At 47.0% G+C, this 20,992-nt stretch overlaps 1 protein-coding gene across 1 annotated transcript; it reads right to left on the bottom strand.

The window, feature by feature from the left end:
• Positions 1 to 656: 656 nt before the first annotated feature.
• Positions 657 to 19,045, bottom strand: PLA2G10 (phospholipase A2 group X). Its single transcript, XM_075010986.1, has 4 exons — positions 18,873 to 19,045; positions 15,590 to 15,755; positions 8,277 to 8,383; positions 657 to 908 (listed from the first exon to the last, which is right to left on the bottom strand). Exons 1-4 carry the CDS (start codon positions 18,928 to 18,930, stop codon positions 763 to 765), a joined length of 477 nt encoding a protein of 158 aa, XP_074867087.1. The 5' UTR covers positions 18,931 to 19,045; the 3' UTR covers positions 657 to 762.
• Between the last annotated feature and the right edge of the window lie 1,947 nt (positions 19,046 to 20,992).

Genomic DNA, 20,992 nt, shown 5'->3' with positions numbered 1-20,992 from the left:
ACGGGATTTGCATCTGTGCCTCATTAGCATCTTTTGCTCTATGTATTAGTATGCCACTTTGGAAGGAAGGGGCCTGTGTAGAAACAGCCATGCTGAACAGTCAGTTCCTTAATGTAGCTTTTTATTTAGAGTCTTTAGTGGGATAAATGCAGACCCAATTGTGCATGTGACTGAAAACAAGATAGTGAAGCTGGACAATCTGTTACTTACATCAAGTGAAATTCAAAACTTATGCTTTAGTCTCAACTGTTCTTGGTTACCAATAGTGTTGCTAATAAAGGGGAAGAGCCCTTGTCTTGACAGTATCCTCTTTCCCTTGGTTAAATGTAACCTACTTCAGGATACAACTAGTTTTAAAATAGAGGTTTTCATTTCATTCCTACATGCTGCTGGTGTGCACGTGTGGGTGGTGGAACCACTTAGCCAAAAGAAAATGAGTGCCTTGCAGTAAACAACATGGTGAAAGCTGGTGTTTGAGAGGCTTTTTCCATTGTGAAGCAGCAATGGAACCCTGTAGTGATAAGTCACAGACCACTAGAAGTTTGAAAATCATTCTTTTTATTCAGTCCATAAAAGCTGTTCCTGTTTCCTAGCTAAGAACCACTACATTTGCTTTTGAGCTTTGCATTATGAAAACTGGGCATGTACAAATATCATTGGCCAAGAATCAGTCTCCCGTCTTTTTTTTAACAGAAGCTTTATTTTTAAATTTTAAAAGTACATAACTCTTGTAAAACATTGGTTGTGTGCCTTCCCCTTTCATTAAAACTTACATTTTGGATGATTCTCACCACATAGAAAATCAAGCCAGAAAATGTATCTTGGTTGGTAAGGGGCTTTAGCCAAACACTTTGCAGCTTTGCGGTCACATTCACACATTATTTTTTGGCATTTGTCTTCTAATGAATCTGTAAAAGAAAATGAAAACCAGGCACAAATGGCCCTTAAAGGCTGGTAACAGCAAGGAGTAAACTTAGTATTCAGAACATTTTTACAGGAATCAACATTCAGGACAATTGTAATATCTTAAGATTTAAAATGGAACTTCAACTTACTGTACCTACTCTTTTTCCTCAGTTGTTGACAAAATTTCAAAATATATACTCGTTACAACTAACACATTGGAATGTGGAACATCCAAGCACTGTGGGCACCTGGAAAATTAGAGCTGCTTCAGAAGGAGATGCAAAGATACACATGTGATGTACTTGGACTGGCAGGGATGCATTGGATGGCATCAGGAGAGAGATGTGGTTGTGAAGTCATTTTGGTTAGGAAACAAAATGAAGCATAAAGCAGGAGTCGGATTCCTTCTTAGCAAAACAGCTAGAAGAGCGTTATTAGGATAGAAACCGGAGAGTGCAAGAATGATGGTAGCAAGATTTGAAGCAAAACCATTCAACATCAGTCATTCAGGTGTATGCACCCACATCAGACAGTATAAAGGAAAAGATTGGGCTATAAAGACTTGACAAAGATGGTAGAGGAGATAATGAAGAAATGTGTTGATAATCAGAGGATACTGGAATGCAAAGGTTGGAACAGATAATGAAGGTTGGGAGATAGTCATGGGAAGGTTTGGTTATGGAGAAAGAAACGAATGATGTGAGAAACTACTGGAGTTTGCTACAGAGCATGAGATAGTGATCTGCAACACAAGATTCCAACAAAAGGACTGTAGGAAGTGGACATGGCAATCGCACAATGCGAAGTCCAAGAATATGATAGATATGATTTCGATAAGATAACACTAGTACAGCAGTGCTGAACTTTCCAAGGAGTGGATGTAGACTCAGACCACAGTCTAGTGATCACAAACATCAAGATAAAACTCAAAAGAAAATGTAAGACAGCTTAAGAAAAGAAGAGACAGGGCAAGGCTATGTGAGGAAGAAACAAGTACTGCATACAGAGCAGTGCTAGAAGAGAAAATGAAGAATATCACCACAGAGAGAGACTGAGATGAGAGAGTTGCAGGAATAGCCACTGCTATAGAAGAGGCAATTGAGCAGACTGTTCCAGAAGAAGAGACGATCAATAAGAAGTGGATTACTCAGGAGAAACCAAAATTGGCTCAAGAGAAGAGCGTTGAAGATCAGAAGAGAGACTTGCAAGATGGCGGAACAGCAATATAGGGTGAAATGCACTGAGGTAAGGAAAGCAGCCAGAAAGGATAAGGAGAAATGGTTAGAGGAGCAATGTGATGATATAGAGGGGTATTACGGTGAATGTAAGACCAGGGAGGTGTATAAAACAATTAGGAATATTAAGAGGAAATAGCAGCTGAAACAAATGGTGATCAAAGATGAGAATGAAGAAGTGCTCATGAACAGGGACAAGATATTGCACCAATCTATGCAAAGCACAGTTGGACTTGAGTGTCTCAGGGAGACTGATTGAAGAATTGAAAGAGAACCCTCCACCGAGCATTGAGCGAGAGTGATATTTCGGAGGAAGTAGAAAAGCAGTGAAACGACTAAAGAACAAGAGACCTGAAAATAAGATCACAGAAGAGATGATCAAATATGGTAGAGAAAGCATGATTGTAATATAGCATGGAAATAAGGGAAGGCACCTAAGGAACAGACGTGTGCTAGTGACAATACCCAAGAAAGGAAGTACATTGGAGTACAAGAACTACAGAATGATTGCCCTAATGAGTACTCTAGACAAGGTGCTGATGATGATACTGATGGAGAAACTAAGATCACAGATACAAGAACATATAGCAGACGAACAAGTGGGGTTCAGAAAGGATAGAAGTAACCTACACGAGATATTGGCACTAAGACTGACAGCGGAGAAAGCTCAATGGAAGAACAAGAATGTATATGCTTACTTTGTCGATTTTCAAAAGGCATTTGACAGTATAGATCAAAAAGGGAGTTGGGGGGTGTTGGAGTCATACGGAGTGGATAGAAGACTGATAAAGTTGTTGAAGGATATTGATGACAATGTGGAGAGTTTGGGAAGTTGGTTTAAAACAAGTAGAGGTACGAGACAAGGAGCGCTATGGACAGGATCAAGGAAGAGGGAGAAGGGGTATCTGAGCATGGGAAAAGAATTAACAACTTGAGGTTCACGGATGATATAGTTATCACTGAGGAAGATGAGAAGAAGCTAGTAAAAATGGTGCAGGTGTTAAACGAAGAAGAAGCGGTATGGACTGATTATGAACATCAATACAACAAAAGCAATGGTCTTTGGAGATACGAAAATAGGAAGGAAGATCAGTGTCAATGGTATTGAACTAGAAAATAGAAGTTCACATATCTGAGGTGCAACATAACATATGTTCTAAACTGTAAGAAGGAAATAGCGACCAGAATAGCGAAAGTAAGAGTGATTTTGAAGGTGATGGATAAGATCTGGACAAGCAAAGCAATTAGCTTAGGAATGAAACTGAGCGTCTTGAAAAATGTGTGGATTCAGGAGCATGTTGTACAGATGTGAGACATGGGTAATAACAAAAGATTCCAAAAGAAGAATATTGACGTTCAAAAGGAGTTGTTTATAGAAAGATTCTGAGAATAGGATGGATGCAGGTGGTCACCAATGATGAATTATATAGAAAGATACAGCCAAAAGAGAACCTGCTGCAGAAGGTTATAAAACAGAAGCTACAACTGTTTGGGCATATTTGCTGAATGAACGACGAATGAAAAATCCAGACCCTGGTATTCAGCATAATGGATGGCTTGAATAGGAGAGGCAGACCCCACAGAGAATGGATAGATGATATAGTAGATTGGTGTGGAGCTAGTCTACAGAAACTAAGCCGCTCTGCACTGCACAGGGAAAGATGGAAGGAAAGAGCGAGAGAGGCATCAGACACCAATGGGTGCTGAGGTGGTTGACGATGATAAGAACATAAGAATGGCCATACTGGGTCAGACCAAAGGTCCATCCAGCCCAGCATCCCATCTGCCGACGGTGGCCAATGCCAGGTGCCCCAGAGAAGGAGAACAGAAGACAATGATCAAGTGATTTATCTCCTGCCATCCATCTCCTGCCCTTGTTCTGAAGGCTAGGGCACCATACTTTATCCCTGGCTAATAGCCATTTATGGACCTAACCTGCAAAAATTTATCAAGCTCTTTTTTAAACCCTAATAGAGTCCTGGCCTTCACAGCCTCCTCGGGCAAGGAGTTCCACAGGTTGACTGTGCGCTGTGTGAAGAAAAATTTCCTTTTATTAGTTTTGAACCTACTACCCATCAATTTCATTTGGTGTCCCCTAGTTCTTGTATTATGGGAAATTATGGGAAACTTATTTTCCTGTGTCTTTTCGCTTTTCTCTAATTTGTATCTGTCATGTTGCAGTAACATGGTCTTTATATTTCCCCCAAATCTGGAATTAGATCAGGTATTTTGTAGAATAAAGTGACCCTTGGAGAGCAAGTACAGTGTTCTTGGGCAACCCACTTATCTCAGGTGCCTTCTTACACTGTTAAATCAAAGTTGAATTAAGAATCCTACACTGGATTTTTAATTGTCCTTAAATCACGTCCAAATGTTGGCACAGTAACAGCAAAGTCCATGGTATGAAATGAAAGTGTGCTTGAAACAAGACCACATTGTAATCTGCCTTGAGATGGATTGGACTGGACAGGAAAGACAAGCTCTGAAACAAGAAGAATGCAGAACAGCTCTCTTCCTTTCCCTATTCTCATAACCTAGATATACCACCCCCCCAATGCAGCATTACATGTTTTTAGATACACTAGACTAAAACTAATTCTCAGATGCACTCAAATACTCAAATTCAAAATGTGCTTTTTCTGTTGGCTAATGCCAGTAAGAAACCTACTGGCAAAACATCCTGTTTCAAAGTGTCCATGTTTCTGAGTGGTGCCAAGAGTAATTGCTTTCTAAAGGGTCAAGGGTTTGCCTCTGCAGTAGTGATACATGTGGAGCTACAATTATAGATGAGTAACTTTTTGTTTGAAAATTCGTCAAAATATTTCATCAAGTTGTTGCCTAGTTCTATGTAACCTTGTTATGAACAACATAAGCGGGTAGAATTAAAACTGCTGAGATCACTAACGCTAATTTTACAACTTGTGAGCTGTTCTTGCTGAAAACTTAATCACAGAATAAGCTCCTCATTTTCTGTTTTGACTTACTATTATGTACACAGTTATATCTTTTAGCGCTTTACCTTTCAATTTGTCACCTAACCCCCTATTTTATAAGTACTTGGGACAGGAAGGGGGACAGCAAACAAAAATTATTACAGGTTGAACCTCTCTTGGGTATTAAATGTTAATGAAAATAACAGTCTTAAAACACTTTTGGTGGCAAGCAATCCAGTGGTTCTGAACATTCCATACTGACATGTAAAAATCGCCTAAAATATGTAATGACTATTTTATGTTAAAGGGGGGCAGAAAAAAGGCAATGTCGGGGTTGAATCTCCACCCCACCACCTCCCCCTGAGCTTTCTGGGAATTAGCTCTAGTGAGCCCCTGACCCAGGGCACCCTCTGTGACCAGCATCCCACTTCTGTTCCTCTTGCTGTCTGGACCCAAACTGGTCTCAATCCATGGCTCACCAAAAGCATGGTTTGCAACAGGTTTGGCAGCGTGAGAGTGTACTGTTGTTATTACTACTATTGTCCTGCTCTGCCCTTCCAGGTGAAGCAGCAACTCATTGTCTTGTCACAAGCCTTACAGGGCCGCTGCAGTCCTCAGTCTAGCTTGGGGATGGGTAATGGTCTCTGAGGAGCCACACCAAGAATTCGGGAAGTGGTCAAAGCCTGCACCCTTCCATGATAACGCAGGAGGTAAGAGGTCTGGAATGGAGGTTGGGAGCAGAAGGCAGCTTGGGGCTAAGGGGCTAGGGTGCAGGGGTATGTGGGATCTGGGAGGAGGTTTGGGTGAAGAAGCAGTTGTGACCTGCAGTACATAGGGTTAGATTGTGACCTAGGGCAAGAGGGGGTTGTGACCTGGTGCAGGGGACTGCAGTGCAGGGGTTTCAGGTGTGACAGAGGGCAGCAGGCAGTTGTGACCTGGAGCAGGGGACTGGGATGCTGTGTCTGGGAGGGGGTATGGGTACAGGAGGCGGACAGAGGGTGAGGGTCACATGGAATAGAGGGGCAGGAGTAGGGGGCAGATGGTTGGGGGGAGGGTGGGTCTGAGGTGCCAGAGGCAGGCATTGGCCAGGAAACTTACCTTGGTGACTCCTGGCCACCAGCCCTGCAGGTTTCCTAGGCAGGCTCCCTGATGGCCTAGTCATGGCAGTGGCCATGTGCTCCGAAGCCAGGAGCTGGAAGCACAAGCTGTAATTGGAGGTGCCCTGAGTGCTTGAGCCGCAGCTGGAGGCACCCCACAGCTGCAAGTGCCCCACAACATGCGAGCTGCAGGTGGCGGCGGCCTGCGATGCTAAAATAATGGCTTCTGGTGTATTCGGATGGGAAAAAAAGCCCTGTTTATGGGTAAATTACAGCTAAACAGCACAGAACACAGAGCTAGAAGTGGTGACTGTAAACAAACTTAAGGAGTCCCATTAAGTGATCATCTGGCTAACTAAAATCATGCCAGATTATGGAGTTTGAGAGAGTTCTGGATTAGAGAGGTTCAACCTATATCAATTTATTGTCTCCAGAGTGTGTATACTTGGTATTAGAAAGGTCTGTTTCCTTTCCTAGTCTTCCCCTCTTGAAGCAGGAAGCAAATGTTAAGTCAAACTGAGCTGGATCAGTAGAAAAATGGGGGTCAGTTGCATGACAAAGTATGTTTTCCCTCAAGAGGCACCAAATTAAGTTGGTGACAATAATAATGAAAAGAATCCACACACATGCTTTTTTCAGATTTAAAATCTCCATTAGTAGGCACAAAATTCTGTGGAAGTCTTCAGGAAGGATTAATGACCTCAAGATTCACTTACTTTGAAAACTTCTTTAAATAACTGCAGTTAAGCTGTTCAGCAGTACAACTGGGGGACAGCAAAGATTTAACAAATGATATATAAAATGTGGCTGTTTGGAGTTCTAGTACACATTACAGAATTACTTCAGCTATTTACATCACAAATGTTTGGTTTACTGTTGTAAAATCGGAAGACACCCAGAATCTCCCTCCCCACTCCAAACACTTGTTACAATTACAGCAAAACATTTCCATTTTGACAGAATGCAATAAAGTTTAGAGTGAAGTATTTAATTTCTAATGTTATTACTTTTATTTTAGGAAAACTCTCAGTAACACAACTTGACTACCCCCATTTCAACCATTGTTTTGGATCTCCACTAAAGAGATTTCTTGCAAATGTAGGGAAATAATTTGACTTTCTTCAAAGAAAAGGAATCTTCAACAGTACTCATTGTAATCCTATTCTGCCTCTCGAAGGCACGTTACATCTTACAGCTGAACCTCTGGTGCATTGAAGAAAATGATTTAAGCAGTATTTTTGCTGAATATGTATATTCTAAGAAAAATGAATTGTGTAGTTTTTCTTTCACATTAGTTTTCCTTATCCAAATTTTAGGGCTCAGTACTTGATGAAGCTTTTGTTTGTGACCAGGTTAGTGCAGCCTAATGTGGTTCCAGCAATTTGACAGAATGCAAAGTGTATGTAGGGGGTAACTTTTTAAAGCAGTCTTGGATATGTACAGCTGGTCACAGAAAATGTTCAGTATGTGATCCCTCACTTTAAAGCTGTGGTTATTTTGAATGTCTCACCTAGGCTATGTCTACACTAGCCCAAACTTTGAAATGGCTATGCAAATGGCCATTTTGAAGTTTACTAATGAAGTGCTGAAATACATATTCAGCGCCTCATTAGCATGTGGGCGGCCGCGGCACTTCGAAATTATCGTGGCTTGCCGCCGCGTGGCTTGTCCCAACGGGGCTCCTTTTCAAAAGGACCCCACCTACTTCAAAGTCCCCTTATTCCTATGAGCAGATGGGAATAAGGGGACTTCGAAGCAGGCGGGGTCCTTTCGAAAAGCAGCCCCGTTTGGACGAGCAGCGCAGCGGCGAGCCGTCTCAATTTCGAAGTGCCGTGGCCGCCCCCATGCCAATGAGGCGCTGAATATGTATTTCAGCGCTTCATTAGTAAACTTCGAAATGGCCATTTGCATGGCCATTTTGAAGTTTGGGGCTAGTGTAGACATAGCCTAAAGCTAAAACTTTAGAGATAAGCTAATTTTAGGACCATTCAGAATGTTAATGTAAGTGGTGCAAAGGAAGCGGGACAAAGACAGGAAGTTCCAAGTGGTATTGTGGTGGTGTTCTTTTCTAGTGCATATTCATGGGAATGGAGCTAATTACTCACCACACTCAGCTGCATTATCTTCACATTCCCAGTAGTAGGTCTCTGTCTTTGGCTTGCAGCCTGCTTGCTCTGCCTTACTGTAGCAGCAGTCATGCTTAAAGCAACACCTGACAATAAAAAGATTCTCACTAGAATATTAATACAGTATTGTAATGCTTTTGTTGGCATCTCTTACTATAATACAGTACACTCTCACGATCCCAAACTTGTGGCAAACCATGCTTTTTTTGTCAGTCAGGAGCTTTTTTAATAGCAAATGGACAATCAAAAGGAACAGTAAACTGCCGGAGTAAGTGAATGAAGTCACCTTAGATAAAGGCATTAGCTTAATTAAATAATTATACTTAAGACTCAGACTGGAATTGGTCACAGAAGATGAGTTCAGGTGATCTCCGCCCCTTCAGCTGTGGCTGCAAGTGTCAGTTTGTTAACCCTTGACAGCTGGGCTCTAGGCTGTTACCCCTTGCCACACTGAAGCTTCAGCCTGGGGAGGCTGGATGGGGACCAATTCCTTAGTTTCTGCCCTTAGATTTAACCTATGATACTAAACAGAAATGGTGCATGTGTGTGCAACATCCCTTTTAACAGTAATGCACTATGTTTGGGAAACAGGGACCTGCTGCATTTTAGCCTGAGGTTTGTAATAAGGAAGGCCGTGATAGCAAGGGTGTAGCGTACTGTGTAATCACGAGCCACTCAATGTCTCCAAGAACAAATTATTGTAAATCGAGTCACAAGTCTTAATGAAATAATAACTTGGCTGTAAATGTAGTACTTGGACAGCATTCTTTTGTTGTGTTTGTTCCTAACTGGCATTGAAGAAAACTTGAGCAGACTATCTAAGATCCACACTAAGTAATCTAGCTCTGTCAACATATCCTGATGGGATCAATGAGAGCAACTGTATTCTCTAATCTCCTGAAAATGGCTCAGTGACCAGGCCCAGTCAATAAAGCTACATCCACACTACACACCTCTTTGGTGGCATGTAGTGGGTACGTAGCTCCCCTCTGCTGGAGCCCTTTCCTGTGGTGAGATAGGTCCAGTATCAAGAACCTGGCAGCCCCTTGCCTCAATGCCAACTGGTTTCCTGCAGGGAGAGGGGGCAGTGGCACAGGCTTTGGTAGAGGGCAGGCAGTGATAGGTTCAGGGCAGAAGGATGAGGGGTGTGGGAGTTAATTTAGGAAGCAGTTACTAACAGAGGTGTTTTTAAAGCAGGTGTGCGCACCACATCCCTCAGAGGGAAGTGGGGAGCCCCAGCCCAGCCACCTGCACGTGACCGGAGTGGTCAAGAGGGGAAATTACCCCTAGGCCAGCCCTTCAAAGGCAGTGGGGATCTCCTGGCCTCTTTGAACTCTGGCTCAGTTCACAGGGTCTGGACTGGTGTTGTGCCACTCTGCCAGCTGGGGAGGGGTCCTGAGGGCTGACTGCCCTCAGCTCTGCCCCCTTCCGCCCTCAGCCTTGCCTTTTCTGGGGGAGTGGAGCCAGGCCTCCTCTCGCCTTGTGCTGGAGCCCAGAGTAGCTGTCACCCCCACTGCCTCCTTCCCACCACCAGCCACCTGAAATGATGCCCCGGTCGTGACTCCATTTAATGGGGTAGCCAGGCCTGGCTTACACTTGCTGGGGCCCAGAGCCAAAGCCAAAGAGCTTCAGCCCTGATCATCAGGGCTCAGGCTACTGGCTTCCTGCCTGGGGCTGAAGTCCTTGAGGTTTGGCCTCACTGCCCTGGGCTGCGGGACTCAGGCTGCGTCCCTCCCAAACCTGGGGCAGTAAGGCTCAGGCAGGCTCAAGCTTCAGTTCTCCCCTCACGTGGCAATATAGTAATTTTTGTTGTTGGAGAGGGGTCTCAGTGCAATCAAGTCCGAGAACCTCTACTAAATTATGCTGCCTCATGGATTTAAAACTTAGCTATGCTTATAGGAAACACAGGCAAATGTGGTTTACCTGAAGTTTGGGAAATAATGTTAATTCATTTGTATTTCAAATACTTTATACAAAAGTGTGTTTAAGAATTCCTCACGTGTCTCTTCTAATTTTATGAAAGCAACAGCTGTAGTGATGCCCTCAAAACTTTAAAACAGGGAGAATAAGAATTTAATTGCCTGTTGTAAAGCCCAAGTATGCATAAAAGTCTTGTGCTTTCTAAATGCTGTTGAAATTGAGACGCTCCATAAATATGCCATAAAAACTAAGACAAAAGAAGGCAAATTACCTACACACAAAGAGCGTTCCCTAAATAATTACCCATGTTTTATAAACAGGAAGTTGGTTTGCCACCATGGATTTATTATGGCATCTGAAAAAGCACACTCTAAAGGGATTTCCAAAGTATCTGCACTCCCTTATAATCTTTTAGCTTCCAGTAACCACAAGCAAAGATGATATTCTCCCTTTCATCTGTATTCCTAGTTTAGGAATTAAAGTAGTAATTACATTCCACAAAATTGTCTATGCAATAAATGTCAGATGTTACATTCAAAAGCTTAAAATAACTAGCCAGAGGTTCATAAAGCTCATTCCATGTACAGTCAAGATTTCAGCAGAAAAAAGCAGTTTTAAATGTGACCTGTCCTAAAAGAAATAGTCAGAATAATGTTCTGCTTCCTGCTGGGTTACAATTCCATGTTCTGTTAGAACAAAAAAGCAGTCAAGTAGCACGTTAAACACTAACAAAATAATTTATTAGGTGATGAGTTTTCATGGGACAGACCCACTTCTTCAGACCATAGCCATACCAGAACAGACTCAATATTTAAGGCATAGAGAACCAAAAACAGTAATCGAGGACAAATCAGAAAAAAAATGATCAAGGGCCATGTCTACACTAGCCAAAAACTTCGAAATGGCTGTGCAAATGGCCATTTCGAAGTTCACTAATGAAGCGCTGAAATACATATTCAGCGCTTCATTAGCATGCGGGCGGCTGTGGCCTTCGAAATTGACGCGGCTCGCCACCGCATGGCTCGTCCTGACAGGGCTCCTTTTCAAAAGGACCCCACCTACTTCGAAGTCCCCTTATTCCCATCTGCTCATAGGAGTAAGGGGACTTTGAAGTAGCCGGGGTCCTTTTGAAAAGGAGCCCCGTCTGGATGAGCTGCGTGACAGCGAGCCGCGTCAATTTTGAAGTGCTGCAGCCGCCCACATGCTAATGAGGCGCTGAATATGTATTTCAGAGCTTCATTAGTAAACTTCAAAATGGCCAGTTGTTTCAGGAATTGGTTTTGCATACCCAACTCGATTGGCAACAGGACTGTCCACAATTATGGGCACAGAACTGGAAGGGACCTTCAGAGGTCATTGAGTCCAGTCGCCAGCCCTCACAGCAGGACCTATCACCAGCCCTGACAATTTTTTTTTTAATCTGTTTGCTCCAGATACCGAAATGGCCCCCTCAAGGATCGAGCTGACCGCTCAACCACTGAGCTATCTCTCCCACCCTAGCACATAAGCAGCAATAACTGGGTCGGGAAACAGTACTTCACTATATTTTATGAAAACATCTGAACATGTGGGAAGGCATATATAGGCAGCCTGATGGCCAAAACTGCCTCTGCCAGTAGGGGTTAAAGAGCTCATATTTGCTTAAGAACAAATTCCTGTGCTTGGTGTTGTCTGCCATGGCAAATAGTCCTTCACGGCGATAAATATCAATGGAATCCAGTCCAGGGTGGGTTTCCTCAGTGACTACTGATGGCTGGTTGCCACTTTCATGATCAGAAAGTCCAGCAGGTTGTTGCTAGCACCAGTAGGTTAAGAGCTATAGTCACTCTATGCTGGGTGCACTATTCCCAGAACTACAGTCTTTCATGCAGAAAGGGGAGGATGAAGGGCATCCTTGCCCACGGTGACTCAGGGACACTCCATGGGCCAAGGGGATGGTAATATGCAAATTGGAGCAGTGACCTAATCTTGAGTTTGGAGTGATGGGATGTTGGAGGCAACCACTACCATCCTGAACCTGCGATGCTGTATCTATGTTGAGCCTGCTGAGGTCTAGTATAGGATGGTGGCACCCTTATTTCCTCTTGCTAAAGACGGCCTTGGCTGTACCTTGGGCATTTTTTGATCTCAAGGTATGTCTGGAACAAGACTGGGTATGTAGTCACTGGTATCTGGTGCTTTTCAGTCAAGGGGAAGTGCAACAATTGCCAAGAACATGGGGACGCTGGAATCTTTCAGTGACTATAAGCAGGAGGCAGAGGTGAAAGTAAGCTGGTGTGTCACTCTGGCAAGAAGGAGCCATCTGGCTGGGGGCTCAGCTGCAGGAGAAGGTGTGGTAAGCTCCCAGGGCTCTGCTGCAGGCTGGCACGCTAAGCAGCAGGCAAACTGGCAGATGCACGGGGCTAGCTGGGGGCAGCCATGTTCCTATTATCACAGCCCCACGTTCCCCCAGGGTGCCGTTCAGGGAGGGTAGGGGGCGGGAGCTGAAGCCTCCTGCACTCCCCTGCATTTTGTACTGGGATGCTGCTTGCTGCTGTTTCCCCTTCCCATCACTCTCAGGGAGTGAGCAGACACCACACAGAGCCGCTGCATTCCTCTCCCTCCTGGCTGGGAGTGGGTGGCGGGGGCAGAAATGTGAGAGAGCCAGGCTGTGAGCTGTTGTCTTGCTCCCATAGAGCAATGAACTGAAACAGCAAGTTTTGTCCTGGTACAAATCTTTGGGCGGAGGGAGATGTCTTCAGTCCCCCACTCACTCTCCCTAAATAGCAACCTTGCCACTCCCCTCTACACACATGCCTTCAGTCCCTCCTCATACACTCCAACCCTGACTCCTGCACACACACACACATACAGAAACACAACCCCAATCCCTGTCCTGAGCCCCTGCTCCCAGGCATGATACAGCAGTAACTGTAAGGGTGCATCTACACTAGGAACTAACTTCGAAGTTAGGAACTACATCGAAATAGCCAGCAGAGAATCTACACACATTTTCTCTTACTTCAAAGTGAACTTTGAAGTAGGGAGACCAACTTTGGCCGTGTCTACACTAGCCCCAAACTTCAAAATGGCCATGAAAATGGCCATTTTGAAGTTTACTAATGAAGCGCTGAAATACATATTCAGCGCTTCATTAGCATGCGGGTGGCCGCGGAACTTCGAAATTGACGCGCCTCGCCGCTTGTCCCAATGGAGCTCCTTTTCAAAAGGACCCTGCCTACTTCGAAGTCCCCTTATTCCCATGAGCACATGGGAATAAGGGGACTTCAAAGTAGGTGGGGTCCTTTCGAAAAGGAGCCCCATCGGGACGAGCCACGCGGCGGCGAGGTGCATCAATTTCGAAGTGCCGCGGCCGCCCGCATGATAATAAAGTGCTGAATATGTATTTCAGCGTTTAATTAGTAAACTTTGAAATGGCCATTTGCATGGCCATTTCGAAGTTTGGGGCTAGTGTAGACACGGCCTTTGAAGTCCTTACTCCTTTCCTGGGAATGGCGTAGTGCCCTACTTCGAAGTTTAACTTTGAAGTACAGTGTATGTAGACACTCTATTTCCAAGTTGCTTACTTCAAAGTTGTACTTCGAAGTAAGCAACTTCTAAGTTATTTTTGTAGTATAGACACAGCCTAAGAAATTTAAGTTACTTTCACTTCTAGTAAGGGGTCTCCTCCAATCACAGAGAAATTGCACCATTTTTGTAGGTTGGTCACAATATAAGTAGCCCATTTCAAAGATGTGTTACACCCGTACTTCTGTTTGGCAGCGGTGCAGCCTTCAGTACATTGCAAAGGAATCTCCCAGGGTTTGGAGCTGAAGTGTTCTTTGTATGACCACCATGGTGGTCATGGACTTGGTTGTCTTTTCATCTAAGTTGGGTTTTTTAATAATGTCTGGGCTCCTCTGCTATTTTGGGCAAGTTTGGGCAGGAAGAATGCTTCTGTGCCTTTTAGGCCTATTCTTCTCAGTGGGTCACCATCAATTGGAGTGAGGCTGCCTTCCTTCCAAACAGACTGCACGCACAGGGGGAATGTGTCTAGATGCACACAGCTATTCAAAAAAAAAAACCCACTGGTACATGCATCAGGCATATGAACACCTAGAGTGGAATTCATCCTAGCACACGTGTGTAAGTTACAAATATACTTTTGATGATTTTGCTCTGCTCACACAAGCTTTCCTTCATATTCCTTTTTTCTACCCACTCCTAGCAATCTGAAACTTTCCATTTTTGGTCTCCAACCTTATGTATCTTTTCTCCTGGAAAAAGTAAGAAATATCCTTTTAGCTCTTCTCTACAAGAGGCAAGGAGGATGCATGTCATCCTTGTGAGAACATTTGCCATTTCTGATAGATAAAACTCTAGAAGCAATCAGCTTTAAAACTTTGGGAAAATGGTTTATAAAATGAAGCCTGGGACACTCAGCTGAACAATAATTAGAGCAAAGCATCTTATAAAGGTGCTACAACTCACTGGCTACGTCTACACGTGCAGCCAACATCGAAATAGTCTATTTCGATGAATAACGTCTACACGTCCTCCAGGGCCAGCAACGTCGATGTTCAACTTCGACGTTGCTCAGCCCAACATCGAAATAGGCGCAGCGAGGGAACGTCTACACGTCAAAGTAGCACACATCGAAATAGGGATGCCAGGCACAGCTGCAGACAGGGTCACAGGGCGGACTCAACAGCAAGCCGCTCCCTTAAAGGGCCCCTCCCAGACACAGTTGCACTAAACAACACAAGATCCACAGAGCTGACAACTGGTTGCAGACCCTGTGCCTGCAGCATAGATCCCCAGCTGCCGCAGAAGCAGCCAGAAGCCCTGGGCTAAGGGCTGCTGCCCACGGTGACCATAGAGCCCCGCAGGGGCTGGAGAGAGAGCATCTCTCAACCCCCCAGCTGATGGCCGCCATGGAGGACCCAGCAATTTCAACGTTGCGGGACGCGGATCGTCTACACGGTCCCTACTTCGACGTTGAACGTCGAAGTAGGGCGCTATTCCTATCTCCTCATGAGGTTAGCGACTTCGACGTCTCGCCGCCTAACGTCGAAGTTAACTTCGAAATAGCGCCTGACGCGTGTAGACGCGACGGGCGCTATTTCGAAGTTGGTGCCGCTACTTCGAAGTAGCGTGCACGTGTAGACGCAGCTACTGAGATGAGTTGAAAGGCTCATGTAAAAATGTCATTGCACTGGAATTTTACCACTCTGAAGCTACACCTTGCCCATTGGACCACATACTTCACCCATTCACAAACTCCACTATAATTAGACTGAATTCTTCACTGATTTACAGCCTGTTCTTGCTTCCCTCTCCTTTTTTTGTAGGGAACCCAATATCTGGGGTAAATATAAATGTGGTTTTCTTACCAGTCTGCTTTATCCTTAGGCCAGCCTTGCCCTCCCAGACCACAGTAGCATCCATAACGTAGATAGGCAAAAGGAGTGCGTCCTGTGCTGCATTTGATGGCTCCCGCCAATTCAAGGATTCCTCTTCTACTTCTAAAATGTGTGTTTTCCAAAGCACCTTTGCAAGCTAAAGAAAAACCAACACACTTCACTCAGCATCTGAATAATCTTTCTGAGAATGTTCACTCTTCACTTATTTAAAGCTCGAGTTTTTTTAAACTGTGACTGCCACCTTTATTCTGTTTAGCAGTTTTAAGTGCTTGTGTTTACCATACTCCTAATGACCCTAGAAATGTTTCCCCCAGTCCCTCTTCTGGCCTTCAAATGACTCCACCTCCAAACTGCCCCAGAGGCAAGCCCCTCGGTGACCGGGCCACGACAACACCAAGTGCCACCAGCTCCAGAGATGGAAAACCTGCTGGCCCATTTCCACTGCTGTGCCTCTCAACCCTCTGCTACACTCATACCCTAATTCTGATCTGGTCAAAACCCTGGCAAACCCCCAGCCACTGCCCAGCCCTGCTGGTGGCAGATGCTGAGGTCCAAGCCAGGCATGCAGCTTGGCAGCACCATGGCCCACAAGAGCCAAGCTTGCCCTGCTGGTGCACCCCTCCCACCTCCAGCTGTGGCGCAACCCAACCCCTCAAACAGAGGGGTCCACTCCCAGGAACGTGGCATTCCCACCCCCTGTTCCAGCAGCAACCAGACAGTGGGGTCCCTGGCCAGATCCCTTGCCAAGGCAAAGACCTTCCCCGCTTCCCAGGTTAGCAGCTCACCACAGCACAGGCGGCCTGAGGCCGCCCCCTCCCCGTTACCTGGGATGGTGGGAGAGACGTGAGTCTGCATGGGGTGAATGGACCCCCCTGCTCAGAAGCCAGCCAGGCCAAACTCCACTTACCACAAACTGGAGCCTCATTCTCTCACCCACCAGCCCCTCCTTCATGGAGAACCACTGCCAATGGTTTACAATAGCAGGCTCCAGTCCAAACTCACGGATCTGCACATTAGACTCGGAGGGCAGCCCACTGTGATTGGACACACCACGGGTGGGAAGAAGCCAAGAACCCAGATAAAAACAACCCCTCTCTGCAATCTTATGAAGCCAACTGCTGTCAGATAAACCTGGACACTACACTTCCCAGAAGGCACTGGGAGCCACAGGGCTGCACTTAGATACTTCATAAACACGTGGTTGCGGGCCGCAAAAAACTTCGCTTGGGCTTCATGTTTGATGCCGCTTATCTTGGCAAGCAGTGCGTGGAACTCCTTCGGCTCCATCTCTGGGTAGGGTCGGGCAGATCTGGCCCCGCAGCAGCACTTTGGTGCACATTTAGTGGCTTAATGCTCTCAGCAGGGCTGCTCCACCATCATGCCAGCTGGGGAGCGAGCGAAAGGTCACACACCAAAACTGCTGATTAGGGGTCCATGTGAGGACAAACCCCGTGAAGGACAGAGCCCACATTCTCCACAGCAACCCCTGCCATGCCATATGGGAGCCAGAGAAGGGAGTTGCAGCAGGAGCCACAAGTGTCTCTTTCAAGAGCCATGTGCAGCTTGGAGCCACCCAGTCACCTTCTAAAAATGGCGCCGCTGCCAGCTCAGTGGGCCAGATAAAAAGGCTGCAAACTTGCCATGGGGGACATCAGCAGAAGTCGTTCATTTTGCTGGAGTCACTATTTTGACGTAAACGCCCTGCTCTCCTGGAATATTGAGCTTTGCAGTGTGAATGCAAGGTTTTGGGGGTTCCCCCCCTAGAAAAAGGGATTTTTCCATCGGGGTGACCACATGTAGACAAGCCCCGAGGGGGACAAGAGCCTAATTAGAGATGGGAGTGAGAGTGGGACAAGGACCCTTGTAAAACCTTCATTGAGTCTTCATGGCTGCACTTCACTGAGCACATCTTCATGGCTGCTGCAGCTCCAGCAGGCATAGCTGGGGGCTAGTTGCATCTTCCCTCGCTGGAACAGGTCCATGTCCATCTGCTCTCTGCGCTCCCCACCCAGAGTGAGGAATGCAGCACTTTCTTTGCTCTCTGTCCCAGGGGAATAGCCAGCAGTATCCCTGCACAAATCTGAGACCTCCCTAAAGGGCACCTCAGTGGTCAGGGCAGTCCCAGTTAGTGGAGGGGCATGCCCCCAGCCAACCTGTGCACCCTTTCCCCCTGCCTGGTGATTCTGCTTCTTTTCTACATGGTTTTAAGAGACAATCCTATTCCAGGCACATCCCATTCTCCTGACCTTGCTTAAGGTATACTGAATTTGATGGTCTTAACTCTAACTCTTTAGCAGGAGTTCTTGAACAGACAACCTCTCTCTCTGTCTCAAATATAGAGCAGATGAAAGCAGTTCCTGAGGCAGGCACTTAACTCAAACTTCTCTGACAAGTCAGCAGTTGTTCCTTATTCTGTGGGTGCCCCAACTGACAGCCATGGTGTGCTTTGAAGAAATGCTGAGTGCTCAGTTTCAAATAAAGATAAGGGGAGCTGTGCGTTGAACCCCTAGAATACTAGGTACTCTGGAACCTCAGGTCCTAAGTGTCTGGCGTGTGGCATCTAAACCTCTAGGTACTCTTTTTGCCTCAGTTCCCTACCTGTAAAATGGGGATAAGACACTCTCACCTCATGGGTTGTTGTGGAACATAACCCTGTCTGTCTGTAAAGCAGGGGTGGTATATTAAGAGCAACACAGAAACCCCCAGGACAAAAGTGCAGGAAATTAAGCAATAAGGTGAAAATAAAGTACATAACCGTTCACTGAGTCAGCCCTCTCCCTTTAGGACAGTGAACATGGGGGGGTGCTACTGAAAACTCTTGTGCAAATTAAAGCCCAGAGCCCGGCAGGGTGACTAGACCCTCATCTCACTCTGCCATTTCCGAAACGCTGAGTGATTTTATGGCCCAGACTTAGTAATTCTCTCTGAGTTAGGTCCTGCGAGTCTCCAGTGGGTCCCCAGGGCCTGGTGGGGATCTGCCACCTCTGAAGTACAAGGACACCCTCCTGCAGGGCACTGTCCCGCCAAGTAACGGAGCGTCACCCAGCGCCAAGGCGGGACCCCGCGGAGCGCGCAGCGCGGCCGGTCCTCGGCTCTCACACGCGTCGCGCGCGGCCGCGGCAGCTCGGCGCGGCTGCTCCCGGCTCGCTCCGGGCGGAGTTATGCGCCCCGCGCCAGTTCTTGTCTTGTGGAGACGACGCACGTGGCCGCGGCTTGCCCTCGCCCCTCCCCCGGCCCCCGGCCCGCCACTCACCGGCCGCCAGCAGCAGCAGCAGCAGAGGCAGCCCGAGCGCCGGGTGCCAGGGTCCCATGGGCGCGCCGCGGAGGGCCCGGGAGCCGGGCGAGTCGCTGCGAGTCTGGCCCTGCGCAGCCTGCGGGCGGGCTCCGGGCTCGCGGGGGACGGCCACTGGCACCCGGGGGGGCGTGAGGGCAGCAGCCGCCCCCTCTAAGTGGCTGGTCCCGCCCCGGGCGGGGTGAGGCGGTGAGCTTGTGGCGATTGGCCTACGCTGTGCTGTGCGGACCAGTCAGTGTCAGTGTGTTCCCAGGAGCGATGGCACTGGCCCCGGCCCACCCGGCAGGGGCTGCCTTTTAGTCTTATTGCTGCATGCTCATTCCACACTGCCGTGCCCTGAACATATTCTTAGTGGCAACCAGAAGTCCGAGGGCACCTTATAAACTAACAGGGCTTCTTGTTGTTTTTGAAGATACTCAGTGGGCAAGCCCTCTGCTACATGTTCTTAGTGTCATTCCCTGTCTGGGGCCATCAGATAGTGGGTGTTCTGCTCTACAGGGGGTAAAACTCAACAGGGAGGGACCATTTTGCCCTTCACCACTTCACAGATTTCTAGCTCTGGGCAAAGATCCCTGCCTGTCCGAACTTACAGCCTGAGTTCCCTTCTGCACCCAACTTCTATCCCAGACCCACACCCCTGCCATAGAAACCTGCAGCCCTTTACCACTTACCAAAACCTTGGTGTGACCCCTCCATCAAAAATTAATGCCTACCTCTGGTCTAGATGGTGCTTGGTCCTGCCATTATTGGAGGCAACTGGACTTGATGGCCTCTGAAGGGTCCTGAGATGCATTGGAGAAGGTTCAGAAAAGGGCAACAAAAATGATTAGGGTGCGAGATGAAAAAAGGTTAAAAAGTCTGAGACTTTTCAGCTTAGAAGAAAGGAGATTAAGCTGGGATATGACAGAGGTCTATAAAATCATGACTGGTGAGGAAACAGTGAATAAAGAGAAGTTACTCACCGTAGTAACGATGGTTCTTCGAGATGTGTCCCCGTGGGTGCTCCACATTAGGTGTCCGGCTCGACCCGGCGCCGCAGGTCGGATCTTTCCAGCAGTTTCTGCCAGACCGCGCATGCGCCGGCGCTCGCCGCTCCCTTGCGCGCTCCCGGCCACGTGCACGATCTGGTCCCCGCCAGTTCCTTGACCAACCGCCTCGGATGCTCCTGCAAAACACTAAACAGAGATCCAAAGCGGGGAGGATGGGCAGGTGGTGGAGCACCCACGGGGACACATCTCGAAGAACCACCGTTACTACGGTGAATAACTTCTCTTTCTTCTATGAGTGCCCCCGTGGGTGCTCCATGTTAGGTGACTACCCAGCAGTAACTCAAGATAGGAGGTGGGTAATCGGATTACGTGCAGCTTGTCCCCGAGAGGACCGCTGTTGAGAGACGGGTATCCTCTTAGAATACCCTGTGAAGGGCATAATGTTTGGCGAAGGTGTCATAGGATGACCAGGTCGCCGCTCTGCAAATGTCTTTTAGCGCAACGCCCTTGAAAAAGGCTGTTGATGCCGCCACCGCCCTAGTGGAGTGAGCCCTGGGCGGGGCCAGTAAAGGAGACTTTTTGAGTTCGTAGCACATTTTTATGCAGGATACGATGTGCTTCGAGATTCTCTGCGAAGAGAGACCTTCTCCTTTTGATGTGGGAGTGAGAGAGACTAGGAGTCTATCCGTTTTCCGGAAGGACTTAGTCCTATCTATATGGAAAGCCAGTGCCCTCCTCACGTCTAGGAGGTGTAGGCGCGCCTCTTTGTTAGAGTTATGAGGCTTTGGATAAAACGAGGGTAAAACTATAGGTTCGTTAATATGAAACTCTGAAGAAACTTTGGGAACAAAGGCTGGGTGCAGCCGTAAGGTTACCACCTCCTTGGAAAATACTGTGCAGGGTGGCATTGCCATAACTGCTGCAAGCTCGCTCACCCTGCAAGCTGACGTGATTGCGAGAAGAAAGGTAGTCTTTATCGTAAGGAGACGGAGGGAAACCGTGGCTAAAGGTTCAAACGGTGGTCCCGTTAGCGCACTAAGCACCAGGTCCAAGCTCCACAAAGGTGGAAGCGGTTTCCGAGGGGGGTATAGG

This window comes from Carettochelys insculpta, chromosome 16 (genome assembly GCF_033958435.1).
Source record: "Carettochelys insculpta isolate YL-2023 chromosome 16, ASM3395843v1, whole genome shotgun sequence".
In the NCBI taxonomy this organism is placed as follows: Eukaryota; Metazoa; Chordata; order Testudines; family Carettochelyidae; genus Carettochelys; species Carettochelys insculpta.
The sequence above is the reverse complement of the archived record's forward strand: the minus strand, read 5'-3'. Positions and strand labels throughout refer to the sequence as shown.

Coding starts and splice junctions, on each gene's coding strand:
- PLA2G10 (XM_075010986.1), bottom strand. CDS start 18,930: ATGGGACCCTGGCACCCGGCGCTCGGGCTGCCTCTGCTGCTGCTGCTG. Junction 8,384..15,589: donor CCTAAGGATAAAGCAGACTG/GTAAGAAAACCA, acceptor TTTTATTGTCAG/GTGTTGCTTTAAGCATGACT. Junction 909..8,276: donor AGATAATGCAGCTGAGTGTG/GTGAGTAATTAG, acceptor TTTCTTTTACAG/ATTCATTAGAAGACAAATGC.